This window comes from Heterodontus francisci, chromosome 17 (genome assembly GCF_036365525.1).
Source record: "Heterodontus francisci isolate sHetFra1 chromosome 17, sHetFra1.hap1, whole genome shotgun sequence".
In the NCBI taxonomy this organism is placed as follows: domain Eukaryota; kingdom Metazoa; phylum Chordata; class Chondrichthyes; order Heterodontiformes; family Heterodontidae; genus Heterodontus; species Heterodontus francisci.
In genome coordinates, this window is record NC_090387.1 from 5,568,320 (window position 1) to 5,587,243 (window position 18,924).

At 43.5% G+C, this 18,924-nt stretch overlaps 1 protein-coding gene across 2 annotated transcripts in view; it reads left to right on the forward strand.

The window, feature by feature from the left end:
• The window catches only part of LOC137378692 (protein LSM14 homolog A-like), a 102,435-nt gene that overhangs the window by 75,140 nt on the left and 8,371 nt on the right, over window positions 1-18,924 (forward strand). The window contains exons 7-9 of one of the 2 annotated variants that reach the window (XM_068049034.1): window positions 2,420-2,593; window positions 5,701-5,878; window positions 8,581-8,827. In XM_068049034.1, the coding sequence (XP_067905135.1) occupies window positions 2,420-2,593; window positions 5,701-5,878; window positions 8,581-8,827 (599 nt within the window). The remainder of the gene's footprint in view (window positions 1-2,419; window positions 2,594-5,700; window positions 5,879-8,580; window positions 8,828-18,924) is intronic. The other variant, XM_068049035.1, reaches the window with a different exon arrangement.

The following is an 18,924-nucleotide window of genomic DNA, read 5'->3' on the forward strand; positions in this document are numbered from 1 at the left end:
TTCCAGGGAGGAAGGATTTATCTTATGAAAAAAAGGTTCAGCTGGTAGGTCCTTTACCCATTGGAGTTTAGAAGAATGCGAAGTGATCTGATTGAAACATATAAGATCCTGAGGTGACTTGATCGGGTGGATACTGGGAAGATGTTTCCTCTTGTGGGGCAGACTAGAACTTGGGGCACAGTTTAAAAATAAGAGGTCTCCCATTTAAGAGATGAGAATTTTTTTCTCTGAGGGTCGTTAGTCTGTGGAATTCTCTTCCCCAGAAAACAGTGGAGGCTGGGTTATTGAATTTGTTCAAGACTGAATTAGATATACAGGGAGTCGAGGGTTATGGGGGTGCAGAGAGCAAAGTGAAGTTCAGACCACAGTCAGATCAGTCATGATCTTATCGAATGGTGGAGCAGGCTCGAACGGCCTACTCCTGTTCCTGTGTTCCTTCCTAAAGGAAAGTTCAGGAGAGATGGTGACCTAAATCTTGACTGAAGAGATGGAACTTGCAGAAGTTTTTAAAGGAGTGGAGAGAGTTGGAAGGTTTTCTAGTTGAAGGATTCTCACTCCAACTATTTCAGTTGGGAGCTTTGTGAGTAGCCAACAATTTTATGTTATGAAACTGTTTCTCATTAATGTTTGTTAAACGTAGATGATTACTCAGGAATCGACACTTTTAATGCTAGCTGACCAGCAGATGAGTTAGTGCCATTAATCCTGCTTGGAGTTTGGCCAGTCACAATCACTTCCACATGCCATAGAGTCACAGAATGGTTAAAGCACAGAAGGAGGCCATTCGGCCCATTGTGTCCGTACTGGCTTTCTGCAACAGCGACTCACCACCTCTGCCATTTCCCTGTAACCCTGCGAGTTCAAATGCAATTCCGTTTTTCCTTGATCTGTTTCATTTCCAACACAGTCTGAATCTCTTTTGAGCCCAGAATGATTACGAAATGGTGGTTTTTGTTAAATGTGTTTTTTTAAAGATTAGATTTGCATAAAAATATGTGTTGCATAGATTTAGTTGTCATTAAACGAAACAAAACTGACTGGAAATCAATCTTTTGAAGAAGATATTCGTGGTGATGATGGACTAGTTGATGGGATAAGCAAGAGGCGCAGTGCGGTGCCAAGAACCAGATGCATTTGGAGAACAAAAACAAGCAATGATTGGGTTAGGAAAAATATCAACTGGTTGCGATTACTCATAAACTGGCAGATAGACTGTTCCAGTCTTAGTAACATTGGAACTGCAGGATGGTTTATAGTTGTTGTTGGCCTTGTGGCTCTTGATCACTTGTCCAAATGTAGCATTTAGTTGCTTGCGCAAGAAAGGAGTGGTTTCAATTTTAGTAAAAAAAAAACACTGGTGCTTGGTGTTTTTCCTGTTTTAATTTGAATACATTGCCAAAGGGGAGGGGGAGTCATAAACTTAAATGCTAACTTCTTGGATGAGGCATTTCAAAAACCTCTGAATCATTTTTGTTGTCATGCCTTGTGTCTTTTTTTTCTTTGCCTTATGAAGGTTATTTTTCCTTAAGTTCACTGTGATTGTTGTTTCTGAAAGTATTTCCTTCGGCAACCTTTCAAAATAAAAACAAGTGGATTTTATTTTAAGTATCTCCTTTCCCTTCCTGGGTGTCTAACAGGAAAATGATTAGTCAGGCGTCTGATACTGGTGTATGGGTGTCCGGTCTTGTCATGGTTCGTGGCCAAGCCCCATCATGACCCCATCCAATACTGACAAGTGGGCACTTCCAGCAGGAGTCACTGTACAATAATCAGGAAGCTGGCTTTTTTCCTCCCATTAATTTCAGTCATCACCCTTCACATAGGTTTCCCTTGTTCGTGTCACTGAGTGAGTGGCCTTGCTGAAAACAGACCTTATTTGGTACAGGTGCATAAAGCTGCACCTCTGCAAGAAAAAATATTCATATCGCTTAAACCCTGAAAGTGTATTTGAGAGCATAGTCGAAATTCCTCTTGTTCACAGTTAACAGTTTCTGTGCAGACAGTCCTGATTTGACTGATTTACAGTTTGCCTGTTGGTGGACAAAGTGAGCCTTGTGGATCATCTGGGCTTCAAGGTTGCAGTTTAATCTTAGTAATAGTTTCAGTTTTGTGTTGATGTGACTGATTTCAACCTGCTATAAAGGGGTTTGGTGGAAGGGGGGGAAGAAAAGATGTCCTCTTGATTAGCATGTCCATCCGCAGGTACACGTTGACTTGGTTTGTTTATTCCTTTTATCTAATGGTTGCCTGTAAATGGAATGCACTATAGCTGAGATAGTGGGATGTTGCAAGTATCTTCCAAAGCGTCCATATTTTCATTCTGTAATGTGGCTGCTACCTGTTGTGATGCTGACCATCTTGCTGCTGTTTCCTGTTCCGAACAGGCTCCCTGATGCATTGATGTTCTCTCTGTTGTTAGCAGGAGGCCAGGCTGTCAGGCGAGGGCGTGGTGGGAGCCGAGGAAGGGGCAGATTCACTGTAAGAAGAGATGGTCCGATGAAGTTCGAAAAAGACTTTGACTTTGAGAGTGCGAATGCACAGTTTAACAAAGAGGAAATTGATAGAGAGTTCCACAATAAGCTGAAATTGAAAGGTAACAGTTTTTCTTTTCCTGGTTCTTGCTGTTTATTGAGGCTACAGTTTCTGTGTCGTATCTTTCGCAACTAGGGGCAGGCGAGCATTTCCTGGCACTTGAATTTACTGCATGTATCTGTTGCTGTTAAGGTGACATCAGAGGTTAAGGCCTGCTCGCGTTTGCGAATGAGACCTGACCCGTACCAGACAGGACCCCGAGCCCGATCTGGCCCGAGTCCTTCCATTTTTCCCCACGCCCGCCCTGACCTGACCATCAGTTAACCTACCTTAAGTTTTTCACTTTGTTCCTTACCTGCACAAGCTTAAAATAACTGTAATAAACCACCTTTAAAGTCCACAAAGTAAATGAGCATTAGAGTCACTTACCTGAGGTGGTGATAGAGTGTGTCCAATCCGGCCCGAATGCCGGACCCAGAAGTGCAACCCGACCCAATCGGGTAGCAAGCCTTTCGTCAGAGGACGCTTTCTTACGCTGTGGCTTCCACATATAAGCCCGGTGGGAAAACCAGACCAGGTGGCCAACACAGTGAAACATTGGAGTTTAGAGAGCACAGCTATGTTGCTTTCCCTTCAGGACCTGCACGTTTTTAATTCTGTTGCACTTTGTCTTAATCTCACGCAATCTCTTTTCCCTCTCCGGATCAAATGACCTGGGGTCATGGTTTCTTGCTATAGTTGACTGCAATATTGAGATGAGTCTTCGAATTAGGCCTGTAAAACTTGCCTTGATTTTGGGTAGTGAAGGCATAACCTGGAAGGGCGTTGGGGTGTATTGGTTGAAAGGGTGGTGGAAACAGATTCTTCCAGTCAGAAACTCAATATATACTTGAAAAGGAAAAGTTTACAGGGCTATGGGGAAAGAGCAGGGTAGTGAGTCTAATTCGACAGCTTTCTCAGAGCTAGCATAGATATGTGGGCCACTGCTGTATAATTCTATGATTTAACCCATGGAACATAACAAAATGAAGCCCTTGCTTTAAGCAACTGTATAAGAGCTGACAGAACTCTTCTCACTGAGGTAAGGGAGCTGAGTTTTGCAGTGCCTGCTTGGCTCAGTTGGTAGCATTCCTGATTTGGAATCAAAAGGCTGTGGGTTCAAGGCGAATGCCAGGACCTGAGTATGTAACATGCATTGACACTCCAGAGCAGTACTGAAGGACAGTTCCATTTTGTCCTTCAGATGTGATGTTTTAATGAGGCTGTCGCCTGCCTGTTGTGTTATTTCAGGTAGACGTTAAAGATGCTGTGACACTAATTCTATTCCTCCCTCAATCTACACCATGTAAAACACATTTACTGTTTGTTTTTCTTTGAAGTGTGGTGACTTGCATAAGCGAACAGATTTTGTGCACAGCAAGAACCCACACAGTCATATGTCAAGTGTTTTGAGATGTTTGTGAGATGTAAAGTGCAGTTATGAAAGTGAGTCTCATCTCATTCCTCCCCTTTCTTGCTCACTGGCTCAAATCTGGAAGCTATTAATTAAATAGCACACAATACCCTTGTACAGTTCGAGGCAATGTAATCAGGACAGAGAGACTTGGAAAAGAGACAATCAAGAATAATTGCTTTTAGAGGACACAGAATTGTATAAATAGCCAAAAAATGCGCAAGACAAGCCAGCATCTCGAGAAAAAGACTCCCATTTCTACATCGCCTTTCATGACCGCAGGCACCCCCAAAAAAATTTTAAATCTAATGAAGCATAGTCATTGTTGTAATGTAGAAAATGTGGCAGCCCATTTGCACTGAGCAAGATCACACAAACAGCAATGAGATAAATGATCAGATAATCTGTTTTACTGATGTTGTTGAGGGATAGATATTGGCTCAGAGATCGAGGAGAACTGAATAGTACGCACTCAAGTAGGCAGACAGGGTCTTGGTTTAACGTCTCATCCGAAAGATGGCACCTCCTGACAGTGCAGCCCTCATTGCTGCACTGAAGTTTCACCTGAGATTGTGTGCTGAAGTCTCTGGAGTGGATCTTGAATCCATAACCTTCTGATTCTAAGGTAAGAATGTTGGCTACTGAGCTATGGCCTATAGTAGATAAATATTCTGGGTGTAGGCCGTTTATCCAAACAGGCCTGGACAAGTTGTCTTTGGGGATCAATTTGAGAGTTACGTGTTTTGATGTAGTGCATCATCCTGTGCTTTTCCACATTTACCAAGTGTCGTGTGATTTGTTATTTGGGGATTTCAATGTTGTAATATGAGTCCTGGAACCAGTGAAAATGCTGATATGTGAGCAGTAACAAAGCACTTGGAATTATAGAATGATCCAACATACAAACTAGCCATTTGTTCCATCAGGTCAGTGCTGTTGTTGATTCCTGTGTGAACCACCCAGTCTCCTCCCACTCTCCTGCTCACTACCCAAACCCTTTAATATCTCACTTAGTCGAATCTCACTTAATCTAATCCCACTCTTCTGCTCGGTAACCAAACCCTTTTAACATTCTTCTATTGCGAGCAGTTATTCCCATTTTTAAAAGTATTTATGGGCTTTGTAGCTTTGAATTCCACATTTTAACCACTTATCCCGTTGATGTATAGATCTGTTTTCTAAAGCCTTGTATTTAGTCCAACAAACCTGGTTCAACAAATAGGGTCTCCTGTGTTTTAACTACTGCATTTAAGAGACAGAGTACCACAGATACACATGTATGTCTTTCTCAATTGGGAAAGCTCATCAATTTCCTTCACTCAGTCTGTCAGGTGAAATGTCAATCCAGGTCCTGTATGTGCTCTCAGGTGGATGTAAAAGATCCCCTAGCACTATTTTGAAGAGGAGCAGGGGAACTATTCCCATTGTCCTGACCAATATTTATCTCTCAACCAACATCACTAGAAAAAGATAGTCTTATCTATCACATTACTCTTTGCTGTGTTTTCCAACATTACAGCAGTGACTACACTTCAAAAAGCACTTCATTGGCTTTAAAGCACTTTGGGAAATCCTGAGGTTGTGAAAGGCATTGTAGAAATGCTTGTTTGTCACTTGATGTGCAAATCAATTTTTTATAGCATTTTAATGATTTACATTGTGTTTGTGCTCTTAATTTATCAATAAACCTTAGGGTTCTTTTTGTCCCTTGATAGATGACAAACAGCCTGATAAAACGGAGAAGGCTGTAAATGGTGAAGATAAAGGTGACTCTGGGATTGAAACGCAAAACAGTGAAGGAAACGCTGATGAGGAGGACATATCAGGGCCGAAATGTTATTACGACAAAACCAAATCCTTTTTTGACAACATCTCTTGTGATAATGAAACCAGGTATTTATTACCTGCCAAATAAGACAGTTTTGCACAAGTGCCAACTCAGCATTTAGATGGTTTTTCTTTTTGAAAGTGTATATTCCCCTCCCATAAATTCCAAGTGCAGTGCGAGCAACATTGCCACTCATTGGAGAGACTTGTCAGAGACCCACATTCCACCCCTGCTCCCCAAAGTGTGCAGTGGTGCAGTTAATAATGCCCTTCTGCTAGAATTATCCATCTGTTGGACTGTGGAATAACACAGATGGTGCCTTGGATTAATTCACAGTCCAAGCCGTGTGTCTTTGTTGTTTGGGGATGAAAAGTCTTTAAAGGAGGAAAAGCTGAAATTAGAGACGTGTTATCAAAGCTTTTCGTCTTGCACTCATCAGGACAATACGCAAGAATAACCAATGTAAGGGAAAACAACAACTTATACTGCATGAGAAGAGAGTGCTGATCCTGTGTGACAATGGCTACCCTGATCAGATCATTTCTCGCTGTATATCGCGCAAACTTATGAATGGGCCTAAGGCCGTCATTTTCGGCCCTGAAAAGTGCCCAGTCTACCTCAGATTACCTTGGAAGGGTAATGTATCCCAAAATGTGAGCAACAGGTAAAGCTAGCTGTTTCACGCTGCTACTGTGCAGCAGCAACACGTGTGGTGTTTGCCACTAACAGGATGCTGCCGTCAAGCCAAAAAGACCTCCTGCCTATCACACAAATGAATAATGTGATATATGAATTTCAATGCCAGTGTGATGCTAGGTATATAGGCTGTACGTTTCAAAAACTAGCGGATCGTATAAAACAACATGTCTCTTCCGCTGTTCACAACGGGCAAGGTACAGACCGCACCCAACCAGCCCATGCTTGCAAAACACAAAACAGTGTCCAACATTAGGTGTGATTCCGTGATTGGACAACATTTGCTAAATAATCCGCAGTGTATTAAGAATTACATTGATAACCAATTTAAGATTGTCAGTAGGGCTCACATTGTGGTGCATGTGCGCGGACTGGAAGCTACATATATTAATACACAACGTTAACTGTTTCTCTTTTCACAGATGCTGCCAGACCTGCTGAGTTGTTCCAGCATTTCTTGTTTTTATTTCAGATTTCCAGCATCCGCAGTATTTTGCTTTTATATTAATACACAGGGCCTTGTTCTTTGCAGACAGAAAGAACATGTACACACACTGAAATAAAAACAAGAAATGCTAGAAATATTCAGGTCTGGCAGCATTTGTGGAGAGAAGCAGAGTTAACGTTTCAGGTCAGTGATCCTTCTTCAGAACTGGCAGATATTAGAAATGTGAAAGGTTTTAAGTAAGTAAAGCAAGGGATGGGGCAAGAGATAACCAAAGGTCACAGAGAATAACAGACCAGAAGGTCATGGAGCAAAGGCAAACGGTATGTAAACGGTGTGTTGAAAGACAAAGCATTAGTCCATTAACACCCTATCTGTACTAATGCTTTGTCTTTCAACACACTATTAACATATTGTTTGCCTTTGCTCCTTGACCTTCTGGTCGGTTATTCTCTGTGACCTTGTCCTATCAACACCTCTTTGGTTAACTCTTGCCCCACCCCTGCTTTACTTGCTTAAAACCTTTCACATTTCTAATATTTGCCAGTTCTGTAGAAGAGTCACTGACCTGAAACGTTAACTCTGCTTCTCTCTCCACAGATGCTGCCAGACTTGCTGAATATTTCCAGCATTTCTTTTATTTCAGATTTCCAGCATCCACAGTATTTTGCTTTTATTATGTACACACACTGCGCCTGTTTCAGCTGAACAAAATAAGTGATAGTCATTCGCTGGTTCATTCCTCAGGGCAATGCCTTAACCAATCAGAGTCAAGCTGCATGGCTTAAATTTCAAAAAAGCTTGGCAGTTAACTGTCAGTCACCGTAAACTGGTGCATTCTCCATGGCAATGTCTCTACCAATCAGAGTCCACTTGCCAACCAATCGGCACTCTCTTCGCATGCTGTGTAAGTTGTTGTTTTCCCTTACATTGGTTAATGTTGCGAATTGAACTGATGAGTGCAAGACGAAAAGCTTCGACAACATGTCTCTATTTTCAGTAATTCTCAAGTTCTGTACTACCAAACAAAGGAGGAATAGTCTGAGAAGAAGGCTCACCACCAGCTTCTCGCAGGCAACCAGGGATGGGCAGGGCTTGCCAGTGACATCTATATCATGAAAATTATTTTTTTTAATGTAATTTACATTTGGACAAAAGACAACCACCATTCTCTGCTGAATTGCAACATGGTTTTGGGTGTCTTCGGAGACAAAATGCTGGTCTCTGTCCTGGCTGTTTACTGGGCCACTGGAATTGTTATGTTATTGACTTCATATGCAAACCCTATGCTGACCACCGACTTGCTGTTGTGCTTCATGGGTCAAATATTTTGGGTTCTTGTGACTTATCCAAATGGCCTAGCTCTAATGTTGTGAAATTGTGAAGCAGGTTTTTCACGCACAGTGTTGTGGATGCTCGGGGGTTCAGTTGGAGCTTTCAAGACTGAGCAAAATGTTTTTAATGGAAGGGTCTTGAGGGATATGGTTCCAAGGTGGGTAAATGGAGTCAAGGGACAGACCTGATCTAATTTAGAATGGCAGAAAGGGGCTGAATGGCCTCCTCCCGTTAGTAATGTTAGACAATTGATTTACATTTGGTGAGCATGCACTATAACTCTCTCGTCAGCTATTTCTCTTCCAGGGATCGGAGACCCACCTGGGCTGAGGAGAGGCGGATAAATGCAGAAACGTTCGGAATACCGCTGCGCCCAATGCGTGGCCGCGGGGGCTACAGAGGACGAGGAGGCTATGGATATCGGGGTGGGCGGGGTCGTGGAGGGAGAGGGAACTATGGACCTCCCCGTGGTGGTTATCGTGGAGGATTCCGAGGAGGTCGTGGAGGAGGCAGAGAGTTTTCAGACTTCGAATACAGGGTAACTCTGTCCAAGTTTGGAAAACTAAGTTACAAATGGGAGATGTGAAAGTATTAGACACTTTGCTGAACTCCTAATTATAACACCAAGGGCAAAATATCAGAAGAAAAATGGAGGAGTCAAAACTAAGGGCCACAAATAATAAACCAGTAGGGAATTTGGGAGACACTTGTTTACCCAGAGAGTTGGAACTTGCTTCCACAAGGAGTGGTTGAAGTGAATGGTATAGATGCACTTAAGGGGAAGCTAGATATTTATATTGCAGAAAAAGAAATAGAAGGATATGTTGATAAGAATGAGATTAGTAGGGTGGGATGAGGCTCGTATGGAGCATAAAAACAGGCATGGCAGGCCCAATGTCCTTTTTCTATGCTGTAAATTCGATGTAATATGTAAGGTAACTGTTGTTTAAAGTTATGCACAAATTGTCCAAATACTGTTTTCCCTTTTGATTTGAGGTCTGACTACCCATTTTAAAAAATATTAGTATTTTTGGAATCTGGCCCAGGCAAGGTTTATTCATGTCCTGTTTTCTCCCCTCTATTGCTTCTCTCCTGAAGGCACTGACTGCTTGCTTCGGGTATGGAGCACAAGCGATGGGCATCCACCAGTAACTGACCTAAGCTGCAGTTCAATTCTGATCCTCAGTGGTGAGCTTTGGCGCGTGATTTGAACACATTGCCAAGCCAACACTGATTCTTACATATACTTCCAGTTCGAATTACTGGATGGTGATCGGGATTGGAGCTGAGACAACTTTTTTTTTTTTTCCTTCCTCACTTCCATCTCCATCCCTTCCCCAACTCTTTGCTCAAACCAAAAATTTTGAGGACAGTTGTCATGTCCCAGAACCTGTCCTCCTAACTCTCCATGGACCTGGATTGAACTTTGGCTCATAAACCCAAAACAAGGGATTGGAGCTTTGAGCAAAGAACAGTCAAGCCATCAGGGTAACCCCACATTGCCATGTGTTGAATCGGAGGCTTGTTCCAATGTCATAAATGCTGCTACCTGGAACCTTCTGATCTCTTGGGTTTGTGGTACACTGACTGGGTTTTTCACCCATGAATAGCTGTATTGAACCTTAAGAGATGCCAATGGGCTGTTGCTATGGGGTCTAAGCCCTTCACTCATAGAATCATAGAAAAGTACATTTCAAGAGGAGGCCATAACTTCCATATAACTTACTGGCTTTTGAACTCTATGTCTCTATATAAAATCCATGATCTCATATGCTATATTAACTTTGTTATCCTGTCCTGCGACCTTCAAAGATTTGTGCACAAACACACCCAGGTGTCTCTTTTCTTGCATCCCCTAAAAAATGGTGCCATTTAGCTTGTATTGTCTCTCCTCTTTGTTCCAACCAAAATGTATTACCTCATTTTTCTGTGTTGAGTTTCATCTGCCATGTGTCTGTCCATTCTACCAGCCTATCTATCCCCTCTTGAAGTCTATTACTATCTTCAGCGTTTACTGCACTTCTAAGCTTTATTGTCTGCAGATTTCAAAATGGTGCCTTATACCCCCAAGCCATTAATGTATATTTTAAACAGCATTGGTCCTAGTACTGAACCTTAAGAAAGTCCACTGTATACCTCCCTCCAAATTGAAGAACAGACATTCACTACAACTCTGTTTGTTTGCTGTCCCTTTAGCCTATTTTGTATCGATACTGTCATTGCCTCTTTTATTCAACAGGCTTCAATTTTGCTGAGTTGGTACTTGATCGGGTGGGTTCTTGGAGGATGTTTCCTCTTGTGGAGGAGACCAGAACGAGGGGGGCACAGTTTAAAAATAAGTGGTCTCCCTTTTAAGATGGAGATGAGAAATTTTTTCTCTCAGGGTTGTTAGTCTCTTGAATTATCTTCCCCAGGAAGCAGTGGAGGCTGGCTCATTGAGTTTCTTCAAGGCTGAGTTAGATAAGATTTTTGATAGACAAGGGCGTCGAGGGTTATGGGAGGCTGACAGAAAAGTGGAGTTGAGACCACAACCAGATCTTATTGAATGGTGGAGCAGGCTCGAAGGGCTGAATGGCCTACTCCTGCTCCTAAGTCTTATGTACCTTATTAAAAGCCCATATACAGATTAACGGCACTGCTCTCAACCACTCTCTTGGTTACCTCATCAAAACACTCAAACAAAATTTACTCTTAACAAATCTGTGCTGGCTCCCCTTTGTTAGTTCATGATTGTCTATTGGGCTGTTAATTTTCACTCAGGTTATAGTTTCTAAAAGTATCCCCACTTCTGACATGAAACTGACCTGTAATTGCCAGGTTTATCCTTTTTTTTTTCAGCAATTGCAATCCTCCACTCCTTTGACATCCACCCTGCATCTCAGGAGGACTGGAAGGTTGTGGTCAGCACCTCTGTAATTTCTTCCCTTACATTCCTCAGTAACCTCAGATGCATTCCATCCAGATCGTGACTTATCCACTTTAAAGTACTACCAGCCTTTATAGTACCAGCTCTTATTTTTGTTATTCAGTATCACGGCAACTTCCTCATTTACCGGAGTTTTGGCAAGGTACTCTTCCTTAGTAAACACTTATGCAAAGTATTCATTTTGTACCTCACCTTCTGCCTCCACCAAATAGATCTCCATTTTTGCCCTTAATCATCCCATTACTCCTCTGATGACACTTTTGTTCCCTGACATGCTGATATAAGACCTTTGGTGTCCCTTTTACATGATCCTTTATTTGCAGAGCTGGATGAACTCTGATCACCTGAGCTATTTGCTGCAGGTTGGAATGGGATATAGCAGAGATGTGTTTCTGTTCATCTCTCAACCTAGAATCATAGAATACATACAGCACAGAGGAGGCCGTTTGGCCCATAGTGTCTGTGCCAGCTCTCTGCAATAGCAACTCAGCTAGTCCCACTCCCAACCCTTTCCCTGTAGCCCTGCAATTTGTTTCTCTTCAGGTGTTTATCCAATTCCCTTTTGAAGGCCACAATTGAATCTGCCTCCACCACACTCTTAGGCAGTACATTCCAGATCCTCACCACTCACTGCGTGAAAAAAAAGTTTTTCCTCATGTTGCTGTCAGTTCTTTTTCCATTTAATTTATATTGATGTCCTCTGCTTCTCAACCCTTTCACCAATGGGAACAGTTTCTTCCTGTCCACTCTGTTTAAACCCCTCATTATTTTGCACCCCTCTCAATCTTCTCTCTAAGGAGAACAACCCCAGCTTTTCCAATCTGTCCATGTAACTGAAGTCCCTCATCCCTGGAACCATTCTTGTAAATCTTTTCTGCACACTCTCGAAAGCCCTCACATCCTTCTTAAAATGGGATGCCCAGAATTGGATACAGTCCTCCATTTGAGGCCGAACCAGTGTTTTATATGGGTTCGCCATAATTTCCTTGCTTTTGTACTCTATGCCTCAATTTAGAAAGAGCAGGATATGTACGCTGCTTTAACCACTTTCTCAACCTGCCTGCCGCCTTCAATGATTGGTACACATATACCCCCCGGACTCTCTGTTCCTGCACCCCAATTAAAATATCACGCTTTATTTTATGTTGCCTCTCTTCATTCTTCCTACATACAAACATGCGAATTAGGAGCAGGAGTAGGCCCCTCGAGCCTGTTTCGCCATTCAACAAGATCATGGCTGATCTGATTTTAACCTCAACTCCACATTCCCGCCAACCCCCAGATAAGCTTTCACCACCTTGCTTATCAAAAATCTTATCTACCTCTACCTTAAAAATATTCAAAGACTTTGTTTCCATTGCCTTTTGGGGAAGAGTTCCAAAGATCCACAACCCTCAGAAAATAATTCTCCGCATTTCTGTCTTAAATGGACAACCCTTTATTTTTAAACAGTGACCCTAGTTCTAGATTCTCCCACAAGAGGAAACATCCTTTCCCCATCCACCCTGTCAAGACCAATCAAGATGCCTCTTACTCTTATAAACTCCAGAGTATACAAGTCTAGCCTGTCCCAACCTTTCCTCAAAAGACAACGCGTCCATTCCAGGTATTAGTCTAGTAAACCTTCTCTGAACTGCTTCCAACGCATTTATGTCCATCCTTAAATAAGGAGACCAATACTGTACACAGTACTCCAGATGTGGTCTCACCAATGCCTGTACAGCTGAAGCATAACCTCGCTACTTTTGTATTCAATTCCCCTCGCGATAAACGATAACATTCTATTAGCTTTCCTAATTACTTGCTGTACCTGCATACGAACCTTTTGTGATTCATGCACTAGGACATCCAGATCCCTCTGTATCTCAGAGCTCTGCAATCTCTCACCATTTAGATAATATGCTTTTTTATTCTTCCTGCCAAAATGGACAGTTTCACATTTTCCCACATTATACTCCATTTGCCAGGTCTATGCCCACTCTCTTAACCTATCCATATCTCTTTGTAGCCTCCTTATGTCCTCTTCACAAGCTACTTTCCTATCTTTGTGTCATCAGCAAATTTTGCAACAATACCTTAGGTCCCTTCATCCAAGTCATGTATATAAATTGTAAAAAGTTGAGGCCCCAATACTGGTCCCTGTGGCACACCACTCATTACCAGGAAAAACAACCAGAAAATTACCCATTTATGCCTACTCTGTTGGCCTGTTTGCTAGCCAATCTTCTATCTATGCCAATATGATGCCCCCTACACCATGAGCTTTTATTTTCTGCAATAGCCTTTGATGTGGCACCTTATCAAATGCCTCTGGAAATCTAAGTACAGTACATCCATCAGTTCCCCTTTATCCACAGCACATGTTACTTTGTCAAAGAACCAATAAATTGGTTAAATATGATTTCCCTTTCACAAAACCATGTTGACTCTGCCAGATTACCTTGAATTTTTGTAAGTGCCCTGCTATAATGTCTTTAATATTAGCTTCTAACATTTTCCCTAAGACAGATGTTAAGCAAACTTTTTTTTATTCATTCATGGGATGTGGGCATCGCTGGCTAGGCCAGCATTATTGCCCATCCCTAATTGCCCTTAAGAAGGTGGTAGTGAGCTGCCTTCTTCAACCACTGCAGTCCATGTGGGGTGGGTACACCCACAGTGCTGTTAGGAAGGGAGTTCCAGGATTTTGACCCAGCAACAGTGAAAGAACGGCGATATAGTTCCAAGTCAGGATGGTGTGTGACTTGGAGGGGAACTTGCAGATGGTGTGTTCCCATGCATTTGCTGCCCTTGTCTTTCTAGTTGGTAGAGGTCGCGGGTTTGGAAGGTGCTGTCTAAGGAGCCCTGGTGTGTTGCTGCAGTGCATCTTGTAGATGGTGCACACTGCTGCCACTGTACGTCGGTAGTGAATGTTTGTGGATGGGGTGCCAATCAAGCGGGCTGCTTTGTCCTGGATGGTGTCAAGCTTGTTGAGTGTTGTTGGAGCTGCACCCATCCAGGCAAGTGGAGAGTTTTCCATTAAACTCCTCACTTGTGCCTTGTAGATGGTGGACAGGCTTTGGGGAGTCAGGAGATGAGTTCCTCGCTGTAGAATTCCTAGACTCTGACCTGCTCTTGTAGCCATGGTATTTATGTGGCTACTCCAGTTCAGTTTCTGGTAAATGGTAACCCCTAGGATGTTGATAGTGGGGGATTCAGCGATGGTAATGCCATTGAATGTCCAGGGGGGATGGTTAGATTCTCTCTTGTTGGAGATGGTCATTGCCTGGCACATGTGTGGCACGAATGTTACCTGCTACTTATCAGTCCAAGCCTAGATATAGTCAGGTCTTGCTGCATTTCTACAGGGACTGCTTCAGTATCCGAGGGGTCACGAATGGTGCTGAACATTGTGCACACATCAGCAAACAGACCCACTTCTGACCTTATGATTGAAGGAAGGTCATTGATGAAGCAGCTGAAGATGGTTGGGCCTAGGACACTACCCTGAGAACTCCTGCAGTGATGTCCTGGAGTTCATATAATTGACCTCCAACAATCACAGCCTTTGTGCTAGGTATGACTCCAACCAGAGGAGAGATTTCCCCCTGATTCCCATTGACTCCAGTTTTGCCTGGGCTCCTTGATGCCATACTCGGTCAAATGCTACCTTGGTGTCAAGGGCAGTCACTCTCACCTCCCCTCTTGAGTTCAGCTCTTTTGTCCGTGTTTGAACCAAGGCTGTAATGAGGTCAGGAGCTGAGTGGCCCTGGCTGAACCCAAACTGGGCGTCACTGAGCAGATTATTACTAAGCAAGTGCTCCCTGATGGCACTGTTGATGACACCTTCCATCATTTTACTGATGATTGAGAGTAGACTGATGGGGCGATAATTGCCCAGGTTGGACTTGTCCTGCTTTTTGTGTTCAGGCCATACCTGGGCAATTTTCCACATTGCCAGATAGATGCCAGTGTTGTAGCTGTGCTGGAACAGCTTGGCTAGCGGCGCAGCAAGTTCTGGAGCACAGGTCTTCAGTACTATTGTCAGGACCCATAGCCTTTGCAGTATCCAGTGCCTTCAGTCGTTTCTTGATATCACGCGGAGTGAATCGGATTGGCTGAAGTCTGGCTCCAACCAGAGGAGATGCTGGGGACTTCAGGAGGAGGCCGAGATGGATCACCAACTCGGCACTTTTGGCTGAAGATTGTTGCAAATGCTTCTGCCTATCTTTTACATTAATGTGCTGGGCTCCTCCATGGGGATATTTTTGGAGCCACCTCCTCCAGTTAGTTGTTTAATTGTCCACCACCATTCACGGCTGGATGGGGCAGGACTGCAGTGCTTAGATCTGATCCGTTGGTTATGGGATCACTTAGCTCTCTCTATTGCATACTGCTTATGCAGTTTGGCATGCAAGTAGTCCTGTGTTGTAGCTTCACCAGGTTGACACCTCATTTTTAGGTATGCCTGGTGCCGCAGCTGGCATGCCCTCCTGCACTGTTCTTTGAACCAGGATTGGTCTCCTGGCTTGATGGTAATGGTAGAGTGGCGGATATGCCAGGCCATGAGGTTACAGATTGTGGTTGAGTACAATTCTGCTGTTGAAGTTCCACAGCGCCTCATGGATGCCCAGTTTTGTATTGCTAGATCTGTTCGAAATCTATCCCATCTAGCACAGTGGTAGGGCCACACAACACGATGGATGGTATCCTCAATGTGAAGGCGGGACTTCGTCTCCACAATGACTGTGCGGTGGTCACTCCTGCCAATACTGTCATGGACAGATGCATCTGCGACAGGCAGGTTGGTGAGGACGAGGTCCCTCTTGTTGATTCCCTCACCACCTGCTGCATACCCAGTCTAGCAGCTATGTCCTTTAGGACTCGGCCAGCTCGGTCAGTAGTGGTGCTACCAAGCCACTCTTGGTGATGGACATTGAAGTCCCCCACCCAGAGTACACCCTGTGCCATTGCCACCCACAGTGCTTCCTCCAAGTGGTGTTCAACATGGTGGAGTACTGAGTCATCAGCTGAGGGAGGGCGGTAGGTGATAATCAGTAGGAGATTTCCTTGCCCATGTTTGACCTGATGCCATGAAACTTCATGGGGTCCGGAGTCGATGTTGAGGACTCCCAGGGCAACTCCCTCCCTACTGTATACCACTGTCCCGCCGTCTCTGCTGGGTCTGTCCTGCTAGTGGGACAGGACATACCCGGGGATCGTGATGGCAGTGTCTGGGATATTGTCTGTAAGGTATGATTCCGTGAGTACGACTATGTCAGGCTGTTGCTCGACTAGTCTGTGGGACAGCTCTCCCAACTTTGGCACAAACCCCCAGATGTTAGTAAGGAGGAGTTTGCAGGGTCGACAGGGCTGAGTTTGCCTTTGCCGTTGTCATTTCCAGTGCCTAGGTCGATGCTGGGTGGTCCATCCGGTTTCATTCCTTTTTATTGACTTTGTAGCATTTTGATACAACTGAGTGGCTTGCTAGCCATTTGAGAGGGCATGTAAGAGTCAACCACATCGCTGTGGGTCTGGAGTCACATGTCGGCCAGACCAGGTAAGGACAGCAGATTTCCTTCCCTAAAGGAAACAACAATCGACAATGGTTTCATGGCCATCATTAGACTAGCTTTTAATTCCAGATTTATTAATTGAATTCAAATTCCACCTTCTGCTGTGGTGGGATTTGAACCCATGTCTCCAGAGCAATACCCTTGTTCTCTGGGTTACTAGTCCAGTGACAACACCACTACACCACTGCCTCCCCCTAACTGGCCTGTAGCTTCCTGCATTCTGTCTCCTTTTTGAATGAAGGAGTTACATTGGCTATTTTCCAATCTAATGGAACCTTCCCCAAAATTAGGGAATTTTGGAAATTCAAAACCAACGCGTCAACTATCTCGGTAGCCACTTTTTTAAGACCCATGGATGAAGTCCATCAGAACCTGGGGACTTGTCAGCCTGCAGCTCCAACAATTTGCTTAGTACCACTTCCCTGATAATCGTAATTTTCTTGAGTTCCTCCCTCCCATTTCCTGATTTACAGCTATTTCTGAGATGTTACTTGGAGCCTCAATGAAGACTTTTGCAAAATATCTGTTCAATTCAAATCATCTGCCATCTCCTTAGTAATTCCCCAGACTCATTTTCTATAGGACCAATGCTCACTTTGTTCACACTTTTTTCTTTTTAAAATATCTATAAAAACTCATACTGCTGTCATAATATTGCCAGCTTTCTCTCGTAATCTAATCTTTCTCTCCTTATCAATCTTTTAGTTATTCTTTGCTGTTTTTTTATATTCTGTCCAGTCTTCTGACTTGCCTCCCATCTTTGCGCAATTATATGCATTTTCTTTAAGTTTGATACTATCTTTAACTGTTTTAGTTAACCACAGATGGTGGGTCCTCTCCTTAGAATTTTTCTTTCTCGTTGGAATGTATGTATCCTGTGTATTCTGAAATATCCCCTTAAATGTCTGCCACTGCATCTCTATTGACCTATTCCTTAACCTAATTTGTCAGTTCACTTCCGCTAGCTCTGCTTTCATGCCATCATAATTGCCCTTATTTAAGTTTAAAATACTAGTCTTGGACCCACTCTTCTCTCCCTCAAACTGAATGTAAAATTCAGTCATATTATGATTGTTGCCGTCTAGGGGCGCCTTCACTATGAAGTCATTAATTAATCCTATCTCATTGCACAATACCAGGTCTAGTATAGCCTGCTCTCTAGTTGGTTCCAGAACATGCTGTTCTAAGAAACTATTCCGAAAGCATTCTCTGAGCTCCTCATCCAGGTTACCTTTGCCCATCTGATTTTTCCAATCTATATGTGGATTAAAATCCCCCATGAGTGCCTTTCTGATAAGCACACATTATTTCTTCCTTTATACGCTGTCCTACCGTGTGGTTACTGCTGGGGGGGTGCCTGCACACCACTCCTACAAGTGATTTCTTGCCTTTAGCGTTTCTCATCGCAACCCAAATTGCTTCTACATCCTGGTCTCCTGAACTTAGGTCATCCCTCTCGATTGTGCTAATACCATCATTAATTAACAGAGCCACCCCTCCACCTTTTCCTAGAGTCATAGGGTTATACAGCACAGAAACAGGCCCTTCGGCCCATCATGTCTGTGCTGGCCATCAAGCACCTAACTATTCTAATCCCATTTTCCAGCACTTGGCCCGTAGCCTTGTATGCTATGGCGTTTCAAGTGCTCATCTAAATATTACTTAAATAATGTGAGGGTTCCTGCCTCTACCACCTCTTCAGGCAGTGCGTTCTAGATTCCAACTACCCTCTGGGTGAAAAAAATTTTCATCCAAACCACCTGCCCCTTCCCTTAAATGTATGCCCCCTTGTTATTGACCCCTCCGCTAAGGGAAAAGGTTTCTTCCTATCTAACCTATCAATGCCCCTCATAATTTTGTATGCCTCATTCATATCTCCCCTCAGCCTTCTCTGCTCTAAGGAAAACAACCCTCACCTTTTCAGTCTCTTTTCATAGCGGAATTGCTCCAGCCCAAGCAACATCCTGGTGAATCTCCTCTGCACCCTCTCCAGTGCAATCAGATCCTTCCTATGGTATGGTGCCCAGAACTGTACACAGTACTCCAGCTGTGGCCTAACTAGCGTTTTATACAGCTCCATCATAACCTCCCTGCTCTTATATTCTATGCCTTGGCTAATAAAGGCAAGTATCCCATATGCCTTCCTAACCACCT